This window comes from Dipodomys spectabilis, unplaced genomic scaffold (genome assembly GCF_019054845.1).
Source record: "Dipodomys spectabilis isolate Male_0828 unplaced genomic scaffold, ASM1905484v1 ptg000089l, whole genome shotgun sequence".
Taxonomy (NCBI): Eukaryota; Metazoa; Chordata; class Mammalia; order Rodentia; family Heteromyidae; genus Dipodomys; species Dipodomys spectabilis.
In genome coordinates this window covers 3910026-3928231 of record NW_024870766.1, presented here as the reverse complement: position 1 = coordinate 3928231, position 18206 = coordinate 3910026, and the positions used below count along the sequence as shown (strand labels likewise).

Genomic DNA, 18206 nt, shown 5'->3' with positions numbered 1-18206 from the left:
AATGTTGAAATAAGTTTATTGAGAATCTCAGCTTTTTAAAGTTAGTAACTTTATAGAGTAGTTACTTTATACTATTTTTTTCAAGATTCCAAAAATGTAAAGAACTCTTAAGATTTTTACTGTTCTCTACATAGTTGTTCATTAGTTATGAAATTATATTTCTCTGGGGAAATGAAACATTAATAGAGTTCTCTGAGTCTTATTATATCTGAAGAGGAAAAACACTATTAACTCTAAATATCGTGAAAGGAAATAAAGACTGCATATATTGAGCAATAAAAACATTCCAGATAATTTATATTTGCCAGATATTGACATTAGAAATAACAAGAAAATTCTAGTGTCTGCAATATAATTTATAAACACATAAAGACACACAGGCTTTATATGTTTATAAATACATGAAACAAATACTTTTTGGATGTCTTACCAATATGAGTGTAGTGGTGAATGAGCGAGAGGGGAGTTTCTATTCTCAAGAGCACAACTTCTAGTGCAGGAAGTAGATAATAAATAAATGAGAAACAAGTAGAGTGGTTAGAAATGGTGATCAGTTCCCTAAAGAAATAAAGCAGAGGGGCTGGGAAGGTGGCTCAGTGGTAGAGCGCTTGCCTTGCATGCATGAGGCCCTGGGTTCGATTCCTCAGCACCACATAAGCAAAAAGAAAAAAGCCGGAAGTGGCGCTGTGGCTCAAGTGGTAGAGCGCTAGCCTTGAGCTGAAGAGCTCAGGGACAGCGCCAGGCCCAGAGTTCAGGCCCCATGACCGGACCCAAAAAAAAGAAAGAAAGCAGAAACTAGGCATTAGTAGCTCATACCTGTAATGTTACCAGCTTCTTAGGAGGCTGAGATCTGAGAATCCTGATTTGAAGCCACCAGTTCACCATCCACAATAGAAGAAAGTGGAGCTGTGGCTCAATTGGCAAGACATTAGCCTTAAACATAAAAGCTCAGGGACAGCCTCCAGGCTCTGAATTCAAGTTCTAGTACCAGCACCAAAAAAGAAAGAGAGAGAGAAGGAGGGTGAGAGGAGGGAGGGTAAAAGGAAAAAAGGAAAGAAAGAAAAAGGAAATAAAGTGGGGAGGGAAAAGAAAAAAGAAGGGAAAGAAAGCAGGATGTTATGGGCTGGGAAGGTGGCTCAGCGGTAGAGTGCTTGCCTTGCATGCATGAGGCCCTGAGTTCGATTCCTCAGCACCACATAAACAAAAAGAAAAAAGCCAGAGGTGGCGCTGTGGCTCAAGTGGTAGAGCACTAACCCTGAGCTGAAGAGCTGAGGGACAGTGCCCAGGCCCAGAGTTCAGGCCCCACGACTGGACCCCCCCCCCCCCAAAAAAAGCAGGATGTTATAATAGAGACTGATGGGTGGTATAGTTTTGAATACAACATTATTTGATATGTCCTTTGAACTGAGATCTGAATCTGAATGACAGGAGGAGCCTATCATGTAAGACTTCGAACCATCCATTGTGAAGCCATGGGTGAGTTTGTAGAAGAGAATGAAGGTCTTTGTAGTTGGCTTAGAGAGGGGCAAAGGAGGAAAAAGAAGAGTTTGAAAACAGAGCAGACCAAACATTAAGAGGACCTAGATTTTAAGTGGGAAACGACTGGAAAATTTTTATTTCTAATAACATATTTACAGTTATGACCTGATCACATGTGGCAAATTCTCATTCATCATTACCAAGAGAACTTATGGGTAGAGAGGGGAATAAGAAGTGTATATGTGCAAAGAGAAGTTCACAGAGGAAATGCATCAGTGACTTACGCATCAGCAACAGAGAGCAGCCTAAATATGCTCAGACTAATGCAAAACCACAAAAATACTCTTGCTATTGGTACTAAGCTTAGCGATTAAAACATGTTGTATTAAAACCAAAATAAATGTAGCCATAAGGACGTTCTTGGTATTTTTTAACTGAAAATAAATTTGAAATGGTGGGTGCAATAATCCTAGCTATCAGAGGCTGAGATCTGAGAATTGAATTCAAAGTCAGCCTATGCAGGAAAGTCCATGAGACTTTTATCTCCAGTGAACTACCAAAAGGTTGCAAGTGGAGCTGTGGTTTTTGGTGGTAAAGTGCTAGCCTTGAACAAAAAAGCTCAGGGATAGCACCCAGACCCTGAGTTCAAGCTCTAGACTAGCACAAAAAAAAATTAATAAACATGGATAACTTTGGAATACAATTCCAAATTATTTTAGTACTCTTGGGAAATTTGGACAGAAAGAAATCAGAAATCTTCTCAGTGTTCAGATGCATGGAAGATAAGAACATCATGACTAATATAAGTGCTAGTTATTTATACTAAGTAAAAGTCATGGATTGAAATGTATTTGTTTAAAATTCAAAGTAATTAGAATTAGTTAGTGTTGGAAGTCAGTAATTTCAGGAGAAACTGCTACAATGGTCTGCCTACTATACTCCTACTGCTAGAATAATGTCTGACACATAGTAAGCAGTTAACACATTTTTGGGGGGGGGAGGGGTCCGGTCGTGGGCCTGAACTCTGGGCCTGGACACTGTCCCTCAGCTCTTCAGCTCAAGGCTAGCTCTCTACCACTTGAGCCACAGCGCCACTTCCGGCTTTTTTTTTCTGCTTATGTGGTGCCGAGGAATCGAACCCAGGGCCTCATGCATGCAAGGCAAGTGCTCTACCACTGAGCAACCTTCCCAGCCCTAACACATTTTTATGAATGAATAAAAAGGACAAAAAAGGAATCAACAGTGGAACAACATAGGTCTTCATGTTAGGAAGATTAAAATAGCTTTTTTTTTTTTTTTCGGGGGGGGGTGGGAGGGGGTCCGGTCATGGGGCTTGAACTCTGGGCCTGGGCACTGTCCCTTAGCTCTTCAGCTCAAGGCTAGCGCTCTACCACTTGAGCCACAGCGCCACTGCTGGCTTTTTTCTTTTTTTGCTTATGTGGTGCTGAGGAATCGAACCCAGGGCCTCATGCATGCAAGGCAAGCGCTCTACCACTGAGCCGCCTTCCCAGCCCCTAAAATAGCTTTTTATAATTTGCTGTTCAGTATTAAGTCTTAATTGACAAAAGGACAAGATACATAATATCAATAGAAAGATAGTTAATTGTCATAATTCATTGGTATATAAATAAGGAACTAAGAAGATCTACACAAAATGAACCACAAAGCCATAAAGTAAAATAAGTATGAAAAAGGAGACCCAGAAATGTTATGTAAAAGAAATTTCCTGAATTTGTATCAGATTTATAATAATGGTTGCTGGTAGAGAAGAAGTAATGAGAAAGTAGCAGATTGAATTTCCTATCTATAGTGTTTAAATTTTACCTGTAGTGTTTTCTTTCTAAATGAAAAGAGTTGTGTTAGGAGTTGTGAATAGATTAGTATTTGTTACAGTATTCTTTGCATTTATTGGTGTTTAACATGTTTTAAAACAAAAATCAAGTATAAGTCATACTGGTTATAGCAAGTATCAAGTTTTATTATAAAATTTAAATTACGAAAACGTGCTACTTTTCTTGAAAATAGCAAATGGATCAGTGCAACTGAACAACAAGTGAGAAAATAGAATTCAGTTCATTTTATGAATTTTTAAACTGTAAATTAATGCATTTTCTCTTTATAGTTCACAATATGCAAAAAAGAGTTACATTATTTTATTTGTAAGGATGTTCTAACATTTATATATGTATATATTCACTTAAAGAATGATTTAAGGCTACAAATGGAAGCTCAACGCATATGCCTCTCTCTGGTTTATTCAACTCATGTGGATCAGGTTCGTGAATATTTGGAAAATGAAAAAGATAAAGCTCTTCACAGTCTTAAAGAGGAGCTTATTTCTGCTCAAGAGGAAAGGATCAAGGAAATTCAGAAAATACACCAGTTAGAGCTGCAGAATGTAAAAGCACAAGAAACAGGTAAATAGTTTTTGACTTTTAAATACCATAGAGCTGATATCACTAGAACCCATCATACTATAATTGTATGCTTGTTTCAGAACCAGTAGGAGAAGGTGGCCTGTATTATTTGGTTCTGAGTTGATTTGCTCATATAATCATTATACATTCATTGAAGTGCTTGGAAAAGGTAATATCCTTGAATCATTTTCCCATCATAATCCATTCAGAAAGCATATATAAAATCAACTGATACATTCTGAAATAGATGAATGGGTAGGAAGAATGGGAGGGGAAAGGAAGGGAAAAACTAGTGCTTCCCGAGTAGATGAGTAGAGGTGGTAGGCAGATGTGATTGGGTTGGAAACCTTTGAAGAATTAAGAATTGAGCTGTGAGAGTGCATCCATCTTGGAAAACTGAGAGAAAGTATCAGGGATATTGCTGGAGACATTGACAGAGCTTGGTAAGAAAAAAACTTGACCCTACAGAAAGTATATTTAAGCATTATGCTTTTGAAAAGACCCACTGTAGGATTTTAAATAAAGTAATAAGATTTCTTTTAGATGACAGTAGTGGGGTGGATTGGATACCATGTACATAATTATTGGTGGGAAGACTCACTTTCAACCTTGGCAGTGATAAACTATTAATTACACTAAATATTATGGAGAGTAGAAAAGAAAGTTCAAGTGTTAAAATGGTAGTTGGTAGTTAGTATTAGTGAAAGTGAGAATAAATAAGAACCATTCCTAAGTTTCTTGCTTGGGTTACTGGATTAAATGTGATTCCAGTCACAAAGAAGAGCATATTTATAGACAAATTAGTTTGGGGCATATTAAATATACTTACTGACTTTGAAAATTAATATTCACTAGTCATTGAAAATGGAAGTCTGAAAATAGAACTCAGAAATTAGAGGCTCAAGATAAAGATGTAGAATTAACAAGGAAATGAAAAGTAAGAAGCCCTAATGCTAAGGTTAATAATGAGACATCCTGGGAGACATAAGATGGCACTGTATGAAGCAGTAGCATTCAGGGGATCATAAATGGAAGGAGAGACCCATTTATGGACTCATTAAAGATAACTTTTGTCTTTAGTAATTATATAGTTGCTCAGTTAACTAGGATTCCTCTATTTAAGGTATGAGGTGGTTCATAAGTTTTTAATAGAATTGCTCTTTTTAATACAGAATTTAAAATAAGAACATTTTCCTTTAGGAATTCTTTTGGTTTGAATTTGCATGGAATAATATTTTTAAATGTATGTTTGCTTAATTGGTCTCCTGTTTAGAGAGTCTGTTGAATATTTTCAAGAGTAGAATGAAACAAAAAGTCTTGGCATACATAGCATGTAAAAAAATATTTTTTATTTATCTTATTGGTGGTACAGAGGTTGGAACTCAGGACTGTGTGCTAGCTCAGCCACTTGACCCATGCCTCTTGCCCCATTTTCTTTACATAGTTTCATAGGTTCCTACATTTTTACTCAGATCAATTCTCCTGTTCACCCTTCTCCATGTAGCTGGGATGACATACACCTACCACTGCATTCAGGACTTTCATTGGTTGAGATGTCATGTCTTGAGCTTTTTGCTCATGTTGCCTCAAATCCTGATCTCTACTTCCCAAGTAGCTAGGATTACTGGCATAAGAAATCAAATCTGACCCTTTTTCCTTTATTATCATTATTATTTTTCAGTACTAGGGACCAAACATTCAGCTAATTTTTTTCTATTCTGAGCTATACCCTCTGCCTTAAAAGAAAAATAGTGATTTTGAAACTTTTGTCTCAGCTTCATAGAGAGGTATATAAGAAATAATGATATATGATGCATAATATAATATTTCTTATATTAAGTGGTCATTGCCTTATATAACTTTGTAAAATAGAAGCTAAAATTATACAAATTTTATCTGAGATAGTTAACATTGAACAATGGAAACTAACTTGGAAAAAATGAAGAATTTAACACCAGTTTTTTTCAGGGAAGCTTCTAATTCATAGATAGGCTAAATGTAATAGCACTCAAGCATATATAAGTTAACTATCAATATCTGTTCTATTAGGTGATGGAGCAAAGCCTTTGCAGAAGCTCATTGGAAGACTTCAAAAGGCAGTGTCTGAAGAATGTTCCTCTACTTCAAAGGTAAGATATTAATCATACAGTTTTTATCTTCAGAGCAAGGTGCGCAAGGAGTCTCTTTTCATTCAGACTCTGAATGAAAAAGTTGAGAATTGAAAGAGATTTTATTTGGAAGACCAAAAGTGAGGAAGAGCACTTAGAACCATGAAAGAGGAGTAGGAGAGCTGTAAAGTGTTAGGAAACAGAAAGGGATGCTCACACCTGTGATCCTAATTACTCAGGAGTCTGAGATCTGAGCATCACAGTTTGAGCCCAGTCCTGGGAGGAAAGTCTGTGAGACTCCAATTAACCACCCAAAAGCCAGAAATAGAGCTGTAGTTCAAGAGCACTAGCCTCAGAGCCAAGAAGCTCAGGGTCAGCATGCCGGCATGAGGACCCAAAAAGAAAACTAACCCAAAAAGAAAAACTAAGAAACATTTTGCAGGTTCATCCCTATCTACCCTGGTAGAGAAGGAAAGCCAAAGTCGCCTTCACCATGTAAGCAACTGACTTCTGTAACAAACTGCCAGACATATATGTGGGACAAAATCTATACCTCCTGCAAGAAATAGTAGAAAAAAAATTAAAAAATTCATATGAAATCACATGAACCCCTAATAGTCAAGACAGTCATAAGACAAAAAGTAATGCAGGAGATACTACAATACTAGACTTTATATTATAGTATAGTCAGCTGGTGGTTCATGCCTTTAATCCTAGCTTCTCACGAGGCTGAGATCTGAGGATTATGGTTCAAAGCCAGCCCAGGTAGTAAAGTCTGTGAGATTCTTATCTGCAGTTAAACAAAACAACAAAAAAAAGTGGGAGGAGGGAGGGAAGATAGAAAGGGAAGGAAGGAAGGAAGGAAGGGAGGGAGGGTGGGAGGGAGGGAGGGAGGGAGGGGAAAGAAAAAGATTGGCTAGAAGTGGAGGTGTCACTCAAGTAGTAGAACACTAGCCTTGAGCAAAAAAGACTCAGGCCCTGAGTTCAAGCTCTAGGACTGGCACACACACACAAAAAAGAAATTATACTACAGTCATAGTAAAAATAGCATAGCACAAAAACCAACCTGAAGATCAATGGAACAGAATCAAGACCCAGAAATAAAACAACTCTCAGCTTACAACACTCTAATTTTTGACAAAGAAGCCCAAAACATTTGTTGGAGTAAAGATAGCCTTTTGAACAAATGGAACTAGGAAAACTGGACATCCACAAGTAGAAGACTGAAACTATATCCCTATTTTTCATGCTGTATTAACATCATTGAAAATAAATCCAGGGTCTTGATGGAAGGCCTAAAACTGAAACTACCATAAGAAGGAATAGGGAAATCTCTGGAATATAAACAAATGGAGTGAAGATGGCCAGGTGAAACTTGTTGAAAGCCTTTGAATAATTGGGGGTAGTGGGCATGGGCAAAACAGAAATGGGTAAGTCAGTCTGATGAAAGTACTATATATATGCATGTGTAAAATACCACTGTGAAAGACCTTTAAACCATTAAACACTTAAAGAAAATTAATGAAAGGAATATAAACCATCCTGTTGCATGTATGGGTACTAATGAGATAGGGGAGGACAAAAAAAGGGTGAAGAAGGGTAGATATGGTCAAAATACTTTACGTTTATGTGTGAAAAGGGAACTGTGACGCTTACTGAGATTGATTTGGAAAGGGGAGGATGGGAGAGAGTGACAAAACAGATGGGTCTAATCAAGATACATTGTATTTAGCTGTAGACACGTCAAAATGAAACCTTCTGTACAATTAATTGTTGTTAATTTTAAAATGTGGGGGAAAAACAGTATTTCACACACACACAGTAGCTTAGGACAAGTGGAACTAAATTTTAAATTGCTACTTACTTGATGGAAAGAATTATCCATCCTAGATTTTTCAAATACCATATTTCTAGAACTTCACTTAGAACACACTCCAAAGTTGTTTTTTGTTGTTGTTTGTTTTTTAGCTCAAAATGCACATTTAAGATTTGTCTGGTAATCAGTATGAAGCCAAAGAACTAAAGGACTGGGATTATAGCTCAGTAGTAGAACTCTTGCCTAACAATATGACATCTTGGACTTAATCCCTAGCACCATATAAAAGAAGAAAAAAATTCACATAAATTACCAGAGCAGAACAGACAATAATCATCAGTGGAGCTATACAAGGACTAATCATTCTGAGTCTCAATTCAACTCGACAAAATTTTATGTTAGGGACTGTGGTGAAATTTTAGTACACTCAGTAACTGAATACATAAGAGATAGTAAGAAACAATTGTATAGTCTGTAAGCCACACTACTTAGGAGTCTGAGATCTAAGGATTACAGTATTAACCCAGCCCAGGCAAGAATGTCTCTAGGTCTCTTATCTCCAATTAACCCACCCCCCACCCCTCTAAAAAAAAAAGCTCAAGTGATGGAGTACTAGCAATGATCAAAAATGCCCAGGGACAGCACCCAGGCTCTGAATTCAAGCCCTATGTTCAGCACAAAAAAAGTAGCTATATATTGTAATTTGATTTTAAGTCTAGAATTAGTTGATGTTTGTTTCCAGTTATTGAAGGGTAACAATGAAACTTTTTTGGATATTTATAACATCATTCACAAGTCATGCAAAACTATCAATATAGTCAGATGGGCAGCAGGCAGCTGATGAGAAGCCTATGTGTCTGTTCTGTCATGTACTAAAAGCTTTTCAAGGGCTTAGAGGACATTCTTCACCTCTGCAAACTGATCATAGAATGGTCATTTCTCTGGAGAACAAGCACAATATCAAATGTTTTTAATTTTTGTGTGTGTTTAAACTGTCCAAAACTACTCTCCTATGTTATTCTATTTGAGTGTTATCTCTTGCTCGATACAACTTTAAATTTCATTTGTGATTTTTGTCTTGTGCTGCATTGTTTTGTCAAGGGTAGTTTACATAGTAATACAACATGTTAAGGGTACAGAAATAAATTGGAATAGGATCTAAGCTAGGAAGTGATGGGTATTAAAAAGTGTAAGTTACACTTCATTGGGCTGGGTATGTTGGTGCATGCCTTTAATTCCATCTGTCAGCAAAGATTGAGCGCGCCATAGTTCAAGTCCATATCAGCGAAAACCTCATCTCACCCAACAAGTTAGGCATGGTGTTATGCCTCTGTAACTTGAGAAGCATAGATACAGAGGATTTTGACACTATAGGAAAAATAACAAAGGTGCAAAAAAAATGACTGAAAGCTTGACACAGTGATAGAACACTTGTTTAACAAGTGTGTGGCCCTAAATTTAAACTGCACTACTGCAAAAAAAGAGAAATCAAATAAAAAATAGAGGCCAAATTAAAAATACAGTTTGTTTTGTTGTTGTGGGGCTTGAACTCTGGGCTTGGGTGCTTTCCCTGCGCTCTTCAGCTCAAGGCGAGCGCTCTGCCGCTTGAGCCACAGCGCCACTTCTGGTTTTCTAGTGGTTTATTGGAGATAAGAGTCTCACAGACTTTCCTGTCTGGGCTGGCTTTGAACTACAATCCTCAGACCTCAGCCTCCTCCTGAGTAGCTAGGTTTACAGGTGTGAGCCACCAGCGCCCGAAAAATACAATTTGTACAATGAAGATTATCAGTTTTTTTCCTGATTTAAGAATTTTGTGTTAGAGAAAGAATATTTAGACTTAATTTTGTCTCTTCTGCAGCTTGATTTGGTGTATGGAGAAAGAGTTATGAGTTTTCCCTGCCATTTGACTATCTTTTGCTTGTAGTGGAGGGAATGCTTAATGATATTTAGAGGTAGAAATAAAAATTTTAATATCTTGAAATATTCAATTTTATTACCAGACTTTGAGCCATGTCCTTGGTGAATATTATACTCCCGCTTTAAAATGTGAAGTGGATGTAACACAGAGAGAGAATTCTGGTGTTGATGTTTCTCTAAATCAAGGTCCAGTATTACAAGATTATAGATACGAACTTCAAGGTAATAAAATCTTACCTTTAATTTTTAAGTTAATTAAGCACAAGCTTTGAGCTTTCATCATGATCTAATCACTCTGTGAAGTTGAAGTTAACTCTCAGTATCTTGCCTTATTCCTAGATATGAAGTACTACATTTACTGTATACATTTAATTATGCTGCAGTAATTGTGCAATGGAAATAATCGCACCTGTCTATAGAAGGCTCCTCATCTCCCTTGCTGTTTCTCAACTCTCACCTTTTTCTTTGTTTTTTTCTTTTTCTTTTTTTTTATTAAAAAAGTCATGGACCTAGTTGTTACTGCATATATTTATGCAAATGGTTTATCATTTTAAAAATCGATAACAAGATTGAGAGATAAGTTACGTGAAGGAATGCCTTTCTTACTATAAATCCAGTATTAGTACACTTTAACAAACTGTTAAACTCGAGATTTTGGTGCTTCTTCACAGATAAAATATTCTATTAGATTCCAATAGATATTTCATTTCCATGAGTAGTGGATGAATTGTATACAGTTTGGAAATTGTATACAGTTCTTTTTTAAAAAAAGAAATTTACATTGTAATATAAAATTTCACAAACGTTTCATGTTGTGAAATTTTAATTTTTGACTACTAAATAAATTAGGTATATTTCAGGACATTTCCAAAGTTATAAATAAATGAATGATACTTACTGAAAGGTATAATCTTTTGTTATGAAGTGTAATTGTTGTCATTATTTACTACATAGACTTTCAAGAAAACATGTACATCCTTCTCAACAAAGTAACAGAAGAATACAACAAACTCCTGGTACTCCAAACTCAATTAAGCAAGGTTTGTAAAATATAAAATGCACTCATGTAATGTTTGCATTAATGGTGTTGCCTGCTGGTTTTTTAACTGCTTTATCAGTCTAGAAGTTCTAAAAGAAGTGAATATGAACAAAGGAGATTAAAAAAAATTTAGGTCCGTAGTAAAGCATTTATAGCAGTGAGCTGAAGGGATTTCTGTACATATATGTAATACATAACTCTGGAGAAGATTTTTTTAAGCAATGATAAATTATATATGTCAAGTGTTAAATTATGTGACAAAATTGCATCATTTAATTACGTGTAGACCTTTTTGTTCACAGTGGTTGGGACCAAACCAAGGTCCTTAGACATGATAAGCAAACACTACCACTGAACTACATCTCTAATTCCCTGCACTTAGAAAGCAATGGATCTATCTTAATGATTTTTGAAAAATATGATTATTAGTTCATTTGTTTCACAGAGAGCTAATTACTATTTAACAAGTTAATTATTTAACATAGCTATTACATTGGGTTGTGACTATATCAATTTTATTTTCAAGCAATTAAGAATAGTTTATTAAAAAAAAAAAGTATGAAAGCCGGACGCTGGTGGCTCACGCCTGTAATCCTAGCTACTCAGGAGGCTGAGATCTGAGGATCACAGTTCAAAGCCAGCCTGGGCAGGAAAATCTGTGAGACTCTTATCTCCAATAAACCACTAGAAAACCGGAAGTGGCGCTGTAGCTCCATGGTAGAGTGCTCGCCTTGAGCTGAAGAGGTGAGGGACAGCGCCCAGGCCCAGAGTTCAAGCCCCCACAACCAAAAAAAACAAAAAATTTAAAAAAAATTTTAAAAAGTATGAAAATAGAGTATGCATGGCCCAATACTTTTAACTATATTAGGAAAATAAAGCACATATTGGTGAAGATGTGTTGTAATTATAATGAAAAAAATTAAGAAAGTTTTTTTTTTTGGCAGGACTGGGGTTTAAACACTGCACTTGCTAGGCAGGTTTTGGTTTTGTTTTGTTTTGTTTTTAATCAGATATTTATATACTAAATATTGTGTATGAGTTAAAACTTGAAGATGAAATTGTATAATAGATATTGTTATGATCTTTCTATCAGATTGTCTTGGAGCACTTGTTTTTGTGACAATGAACTTATGAAAGAATATTACTAGTATAATTTGAGTGCTGTAAAAAGGATTGGATATAAATCACTCATTTGTCAAAAAGAACAGGAATGCTTATAATAGAAAATGTTTGTATCAGAGTATCATACTTTGGAGTGGTTTTACAAAAATATTAAATGCAAATCTGCTTTAATTGCTTTAGTATTGATTTTTAAGTATTGGATTGTATATTCATGCTACTGCTCTTATTGTTTTTTATAGATTCAAGGTCAACAAATAGATGGTATGGAACTTGGACTTACAGAAGAAAACCTTACAGAACAAGAAACAGAGATTTCATCAACCCATTTACAGATGACCAATTCACAAAACATTGGTAAAGTTTAATGATATAGCACTTTGTTATTTTTATATCAAGTATTTGGTAATTTGCCTTTTTACTTTAAAATTTGAGATAGTTTGATGATCTTCAGCACTTCATTAAAACCTGTTAGGTCTTTTTTTTTCTTTTTTCTTTTTTTTGGTCAGTTGTGGGGCTTGAACTCTAGGCCCTGGGCTCTACCCTCAGTTCTTCAGCTCAAGGCGAGCACTTTACCACTTGAGCCACAGCACCACTTCCAGTTTTCTGAGTGGCTTATTGGAGATAAGAGTCTCACGGAGTTTCCTGTCCAGGCTGGCTTTGAACCATGATCCTCAGATCTCAGGCTCCTGAGTAGCTAGGATTACAGGTGTGAGCCACCAACGGCCAGATCCTAGTCTTAATTTTCTCATCTACGAAATGATAACTGTAAAATAGTCTTTTGTCCCTTTTCACTTTTCATATTCTTTCTTTATTTTTATTTTTATTTTTTGGTGTGACACTGGAACTAAAACTCAGTACTTGATGCTTTTGCTCCTACCTAGCACTCTACCAACTGAGTCATGCTTCTAACCCATTTTTTTCTGAATTATTTTAAATTAAAAGTTATATATTGGTTGAATTTATCCAAGGTAACACTTATAATCCTTGCTACTTAGGAGATTGAGATCTAAATATGGTGGCTTGAAGCCAGCCCAAGCAGACATACCCTAAAGGCTCTTATCTCCCAGTTAACCAACAAAAAGCTAGAATTGGTATTAGAAGTATGGCTCATGTGGTAGAACACTAGCCAAGAGCAAAAATGTCAAGCAAGCCATTAGGTCTTAATTCAAACCCCACTACCAGCTTGGACAAATAAGGAAACAAAAATTACAATAATGATGACAGACTAATGGTCTTGAATGCATCTATTTTCTTATTTTCTTCCATCAGAGTAAATCAAATTAAAGCCCGAGTTGTTATTACTAAAAACATTTTCAAACATATTATCACTGCATACAAATAAGTGATACTTTTACTTCACTAAGAAATTTTTATTAAAATAGCATTTTACTCTGTTCCTGTAACATAGGTGTCGATCACAAATACAAATTATATTCTCTGCAAGATGTCAAAAAAATCCAACAACTTGAAGAACAAATTCAAGAATTAGAAAAACTCATATCCTCTTTGCAGCAACAGTTGAAAGAAACTGAAGAAAGCTATGGAGCAAAGATCTATTGTTTGCAAGAGAAGCTTCAAGCTGTTAGTGAATCTGCAGTTCAGACAAGGTATCTCATCTTACAGCCTGCTTTATTTTATATTTTATTTATTTATTTTTTTGGTCGGTTGTGGGGCTTGAACTCTGGGCACGGGCGCTGTCCCTCAGCTCTTCAGCTGGGCTGGCTTTGAACCGTGATCTTCAGATCTCGGCCTCCTGAGTAGCTAGGATTACAGGCGTGAGCCACCAGTGCCCAGCTAGCCTGCTTTATTTTAGAGTAATTGTGGGTTACTAAAAACTAGAATCACCTGGATCTGGTTATTTTTAGACTAAAATGTAACTTATTCAAGGAGATAGGATGTAGCATTTTTAAGACATTTAGACCAGAAGATAATTCTGTACCTTAAAAATGTCTGAAGTAAATGAAGACATAGGAATATGTTTTAGTTGAATTACTGTATCTCCTCCCTACAGTCTATTCCCCACATAGACCAACACCAGTGGCCGAGCTTTGTCTTTAGAAAATATAGATCATAGGGCTGGGAATATGGCTTAGTGGTAGAGTGCTTGCTGGCTAGCATGCATGAAGCCCTGGTTCAATTCCTCAGTACCACATACACAGAAAAAGCCAGAAGTGGTGCTGTGGCTCAAGTAGTAGAGTGCTAGCCCTGAGCATAGAGAGGCTCAGGGACTGAGCCCGGACCCTGAGTTCAAACCCCAGGACCAGCAAGGAAAAGATAGAAAGAAAGAAAGAAAGAAAGAAAGGAAGGAAGGAAGGAAGGAAGGAAGGAAGGAAGGAAGAAAGGAAGGAAGGAGAGAGAAAGAAAGAGGGAGAGAGGGGGGGGAAGGAAGGAAGGAAAATATAGATCATGTTAATCCAAGGTTCTTATGTTCTTTCAGTGTCTTACTAGGTTTTATATAATAAGCCACCTTGACCACTCTAATCTCATGAATTTGGCTGTAACAATCATAAGCCATACAACCTATCTGGGGTCCTCAAATAGATTTATCTGTATTCTTCTGCTTTAGGGAATTGTCATTTGCTATTTCTTCTGTATCTAAAATGGTCATTCTTCAGGTGTTTATGTGCCTAACCTTTTATCTCTTTTGGATCTTTAAAACAATCCTACTTTTGAACAAAAGAAGAGTTTCTTTTTTACTGATTATACCTTAATGACCTTGTAAGAAAGTACCTCATATGAAACATTGAAAGTGATCTTATAGATTTAGCGATCTGTTAAAATATTCTGTCATGCAATTGTGGGCTTTTTTGTGTATTTATTTATTTTTTTATTCATTTATCTATATATTTAGTTTGATGCTAGTACCAGGGCTTGAACTCAGGGTCTCATGATCTTCTTGTTCTTGCTCATGGCTTTGCACTCACTACTTGAGCCATGACTTCTTCCTGGGCTGGCTCCAAACCACAAACCTCCAGATCTCAGACTCCTGAGTAGCTAGAGCCACTGGTACCCAGCCAGTTGTGTTATTCTTACATGGAAAAGATCATCAAAAATAAGTTGTTACAATATTGAACTCTTGACCTGTCATTTTTGTCTCCCCTACCCCAGTATATATTGTATGTATGGTATAAATTGTGGATGAACAGTTAACAGCTTTCTTTTACTCCCTTTTATTTATATTTAGCTTCTCTGTTGATTCAGTGATAATGAAAGAATCTGAGGTACAAAAAGCAGTGTACCCTGGAAACTGTCTTACAGAGAATATTGGTGGTACAGTAAAGGTATCATTTTTTTATCTTACTTTTTGAGCTGTTCTGAACACTTTCTTACTACCATTTTTATGACTGGTTTTGTAATTATGCAATAAATAGTTGGTAAGAAGTAATAATACAGGTATTAGGATAATACCAGTATAAAGACTCAATAAAGACAAATGCTTCTGTTCTGAAAAATAAATACTCAAATATATAAAAACAATGTATTTTCTTTTCTTTTTTTAATTTAATTTTATTGTCAAGGTGATGTACTGAGAGGTTACAGTTATATATGTAAGATAATGAGTATATTTCTTGTGGAACATTGTTACCTCCTTCCTTGTTTTGCTCCCTTTTTCCCTCCCTGTAATCCTCCCCAAGTTGTAAAGTTCATTTCCAACATATTGTCTTGTAAGTATCGCTATTGCATGATGAGACAAAGGTCAAAGGGCAAACCAAAGAAACAATGTATTTTCATAACATAGGAAAAGCACTGAGAAATTTAAATTTGAGGAAATTTTCCCTTTATATATGGTTTGAATTTTGTCTTGGTTTTTATGACATTTATTTATGGGTTCAAATACAGATATTGTCTAACTTTTTACTTAAAGTAACATACAGAAATATACAAAATATTATTCTATTTAAACTGTTAAGCCATCCTATAATTACATTAGTAAAATTATAAACATGTAACTGTTTCTTTACATCTACAGAAGTAAGTATAATTAGTAAGTTCACAGAAGTAAGCATAACTAGTAAGATTATTCACTAATTACTCACTTTTTAGCTAAAAGGAAGAACTAAAATTTTTGTTGAAGATGCTCTGAAGTTTTATAAGAAACAATATTTGAGACCATTATGAGAGAAGACACCTTAAAAATAAGTAGCATTTTAAAGTCAGTAGTGTACAATTTGTGTAAATAAATGTCATTTTTTGTTTTGCATTTAGTCTTCTGGTGAATTTGGAGTAAAACAAGAAACAAATATGGTTAAGTTGCTGGAAAAACAGTATCAAGAACAATTAGAAGAAGAAGTAGCTAAGGTATGCTTGTAGTTTATCTTTAAGATTATTTTAATTTATATTCCATTTGAACCTTCCAAAAGTATGTGGTTTTTTTGTATACTATATTCTTTGGTATAAGTTGTTTCATATATAGTTCAACTTGAAGTTGTCATGTAGTATCAACTATAATTGCTTTGTTTTCTATTTTGTTGTTTTGTTAAGATAGGATCTTGCTTATGTAGCTCAGGTTGGTATCGGACTTTGCCATCCTCCTGCCTCAGCCTCCCAAATGCTAAGATACAAACATGTGTCACCATAATGAAGAAAAAGATACACACTTTGATCACCCCCAGAAGTTTCCTAATGCCCCTCTGAAAAACCCCCTCTATTTATATATTGCTGGATTTTGGTTACTAATACTTTGTCAAGATATGTATGTCTTTGTTTATGAGGACTTCTACCTGTAATTGTAAATTTCAAGTTCCTTCTGACATTACTTCTCTTTAGCCTGAAAAGTTTCCTTTACCCTTAACTTATCCTTTTTTTACTCATGACAAGATATGTAAAGGATTTTGCAATGCACAAGGTTAAAATTCTAAGAGGTACATTAATCTATTTAAAATAATTATATGCTGTATTCATTAACTAGACTGTGTGACATATATGTAAAAAAGTACTTTTGCATGTGTTCCCCAATTTTATATGTGTTGACTTGTAAGTTGCTAAACTCTGCCCAGAGATGCTCTTGCCAGAACATTATGACATTTCCAAATGGACATTTTCCAGAAACCTGTAAAAGGAAATTTCAGAGGCTTCTTTTTTTTTTCTTTTTGAGTTTGAAAAATAGAAATTAGACCATTATATTAACAATTCAGACAACTGAAATAGAAAACAATATGTAGAAAAAGGATTAAGAAATGCAAATACTCAATATAGTAAAAAAAAAAGTCAGTATAGATAAAAATGAGCACAAAATATTATCAACATCTACAACTTACCATATAATGCCACATAATTAATTATAAAGCATCCAATTTTTACGTTTATAGAAGAGTTTGAATGTCAAATTGTATGGTCTCATTACAGTCCTCTGAAGAAGGTAAAGATAAAAACAACAACATACAATTAATCCAGTTAACTTCAGACCACAGTTCCATTTCACCTTATGCCTACAGGTCAATTTTCTTTTTTTGTTTCACTCCACTCCTCTCCTTTTCATCCTACCCACCCCTTCCCTTCTCTCCTCCTCTCCCTTCTCTTCCCTTTCTCTCTCATCCTTTCCCTCTTCTTCTTCCCATCTCTTCCTTCACTCCTCCCTTTCCTTTTTCTCTTCTCTCCTCCCGTCCCTTTCCATCTCTTCTTTTTGTCAATTTTGCAGGCTAACATTCCCCATATAGTTCAGTATTATTTTTAATTATTTCAGTTGTTGTACAAAGGGGTTGCCAACAAAGCAGTTTATTAAAAGAATATATCTTGATCAGTGTCACCCTACTATCAATATTTAGATTTGTTTTTTACTTATGTATGGGATATCTTTGCATTTATTTTATTTAATATTCAATCTTTTTTTGCTTGGTAGACTTTCCTTTTAGGATCATTTCCCCCCTTTTTGAGTTTTAAAAGACTTTATTGAAAAACAAACTTTATTTCTTTTATGTCTTTATGACTAGCTCCTTGCATCAGGGTTTATAGTTGTTTGTATGTCAGAACTTTCAAGATAGCATTTCATTGTTTTCTGATTTCTTTTGTTTTTTACTGAGAAGATCTTTATGAACTTATTCCCATAAAGGCATTATTTTTGGAAGCCTTTTGATCTTTCTGTTCTTGGTGTTTTCTTTATTTGTCCATATAGCTCATAATTCTTGAAATATTTCCTTTCCCTCAGTCTCCATTATATCCTATATATGGATATATATGGAACTATATGGAACTCTGCTTAGATACTAATTGAACATTCTTACTCTATCCTTCATATCTCTTTGATTGTCTTTCTTTTTCTTTGTTAATATGGAGAAACCTGGAGGCCAGTCAGATTTAATGCAAAAGAC

General features: G+C 35.4%; 1 protein-coding gene across 7 annotated transcripts in view; it reads left to right on the top strand.

The window, feature by feature from the left end:
* Positions 1-18206, top strand: part of Akap9 (A-kinase anchoring protein 9) — a 187859-nt gene that overhangs the window by 34601 nt on the left and 135052 nt on the right. For all 7 annotated transcript variants that reach the window (XM_042684582.1, XM_042684585.1, XM_042684586.1 and 4 more), the window contains 8 exons: positions 3683-3896; positions 5946-6025; positions 9821-9959; positions 10692-10777; positions 12138-12252; positions 13307-13505; positions 15083-15179; positions 16105-16197. In XM_042684582.1, the coding sequence (XP_042540516.1) occupies positions 3683-3896; positions 5946-6025; positions 9821-9959; positions 10692-10777; positions 12138-12252; positions 13307-13505; positions 15083-15179; positions 16105-16197 (1023 nt within the window). The remainder of the gene's footprint in view (positions 1-3682; positions 3897-5945; positions 6026-9820; positions 9960-10691; positions 10778-12137; positions 12253-13306; positions 13506-15082; positions 15180-16104; positions 16198-18206) is intronic.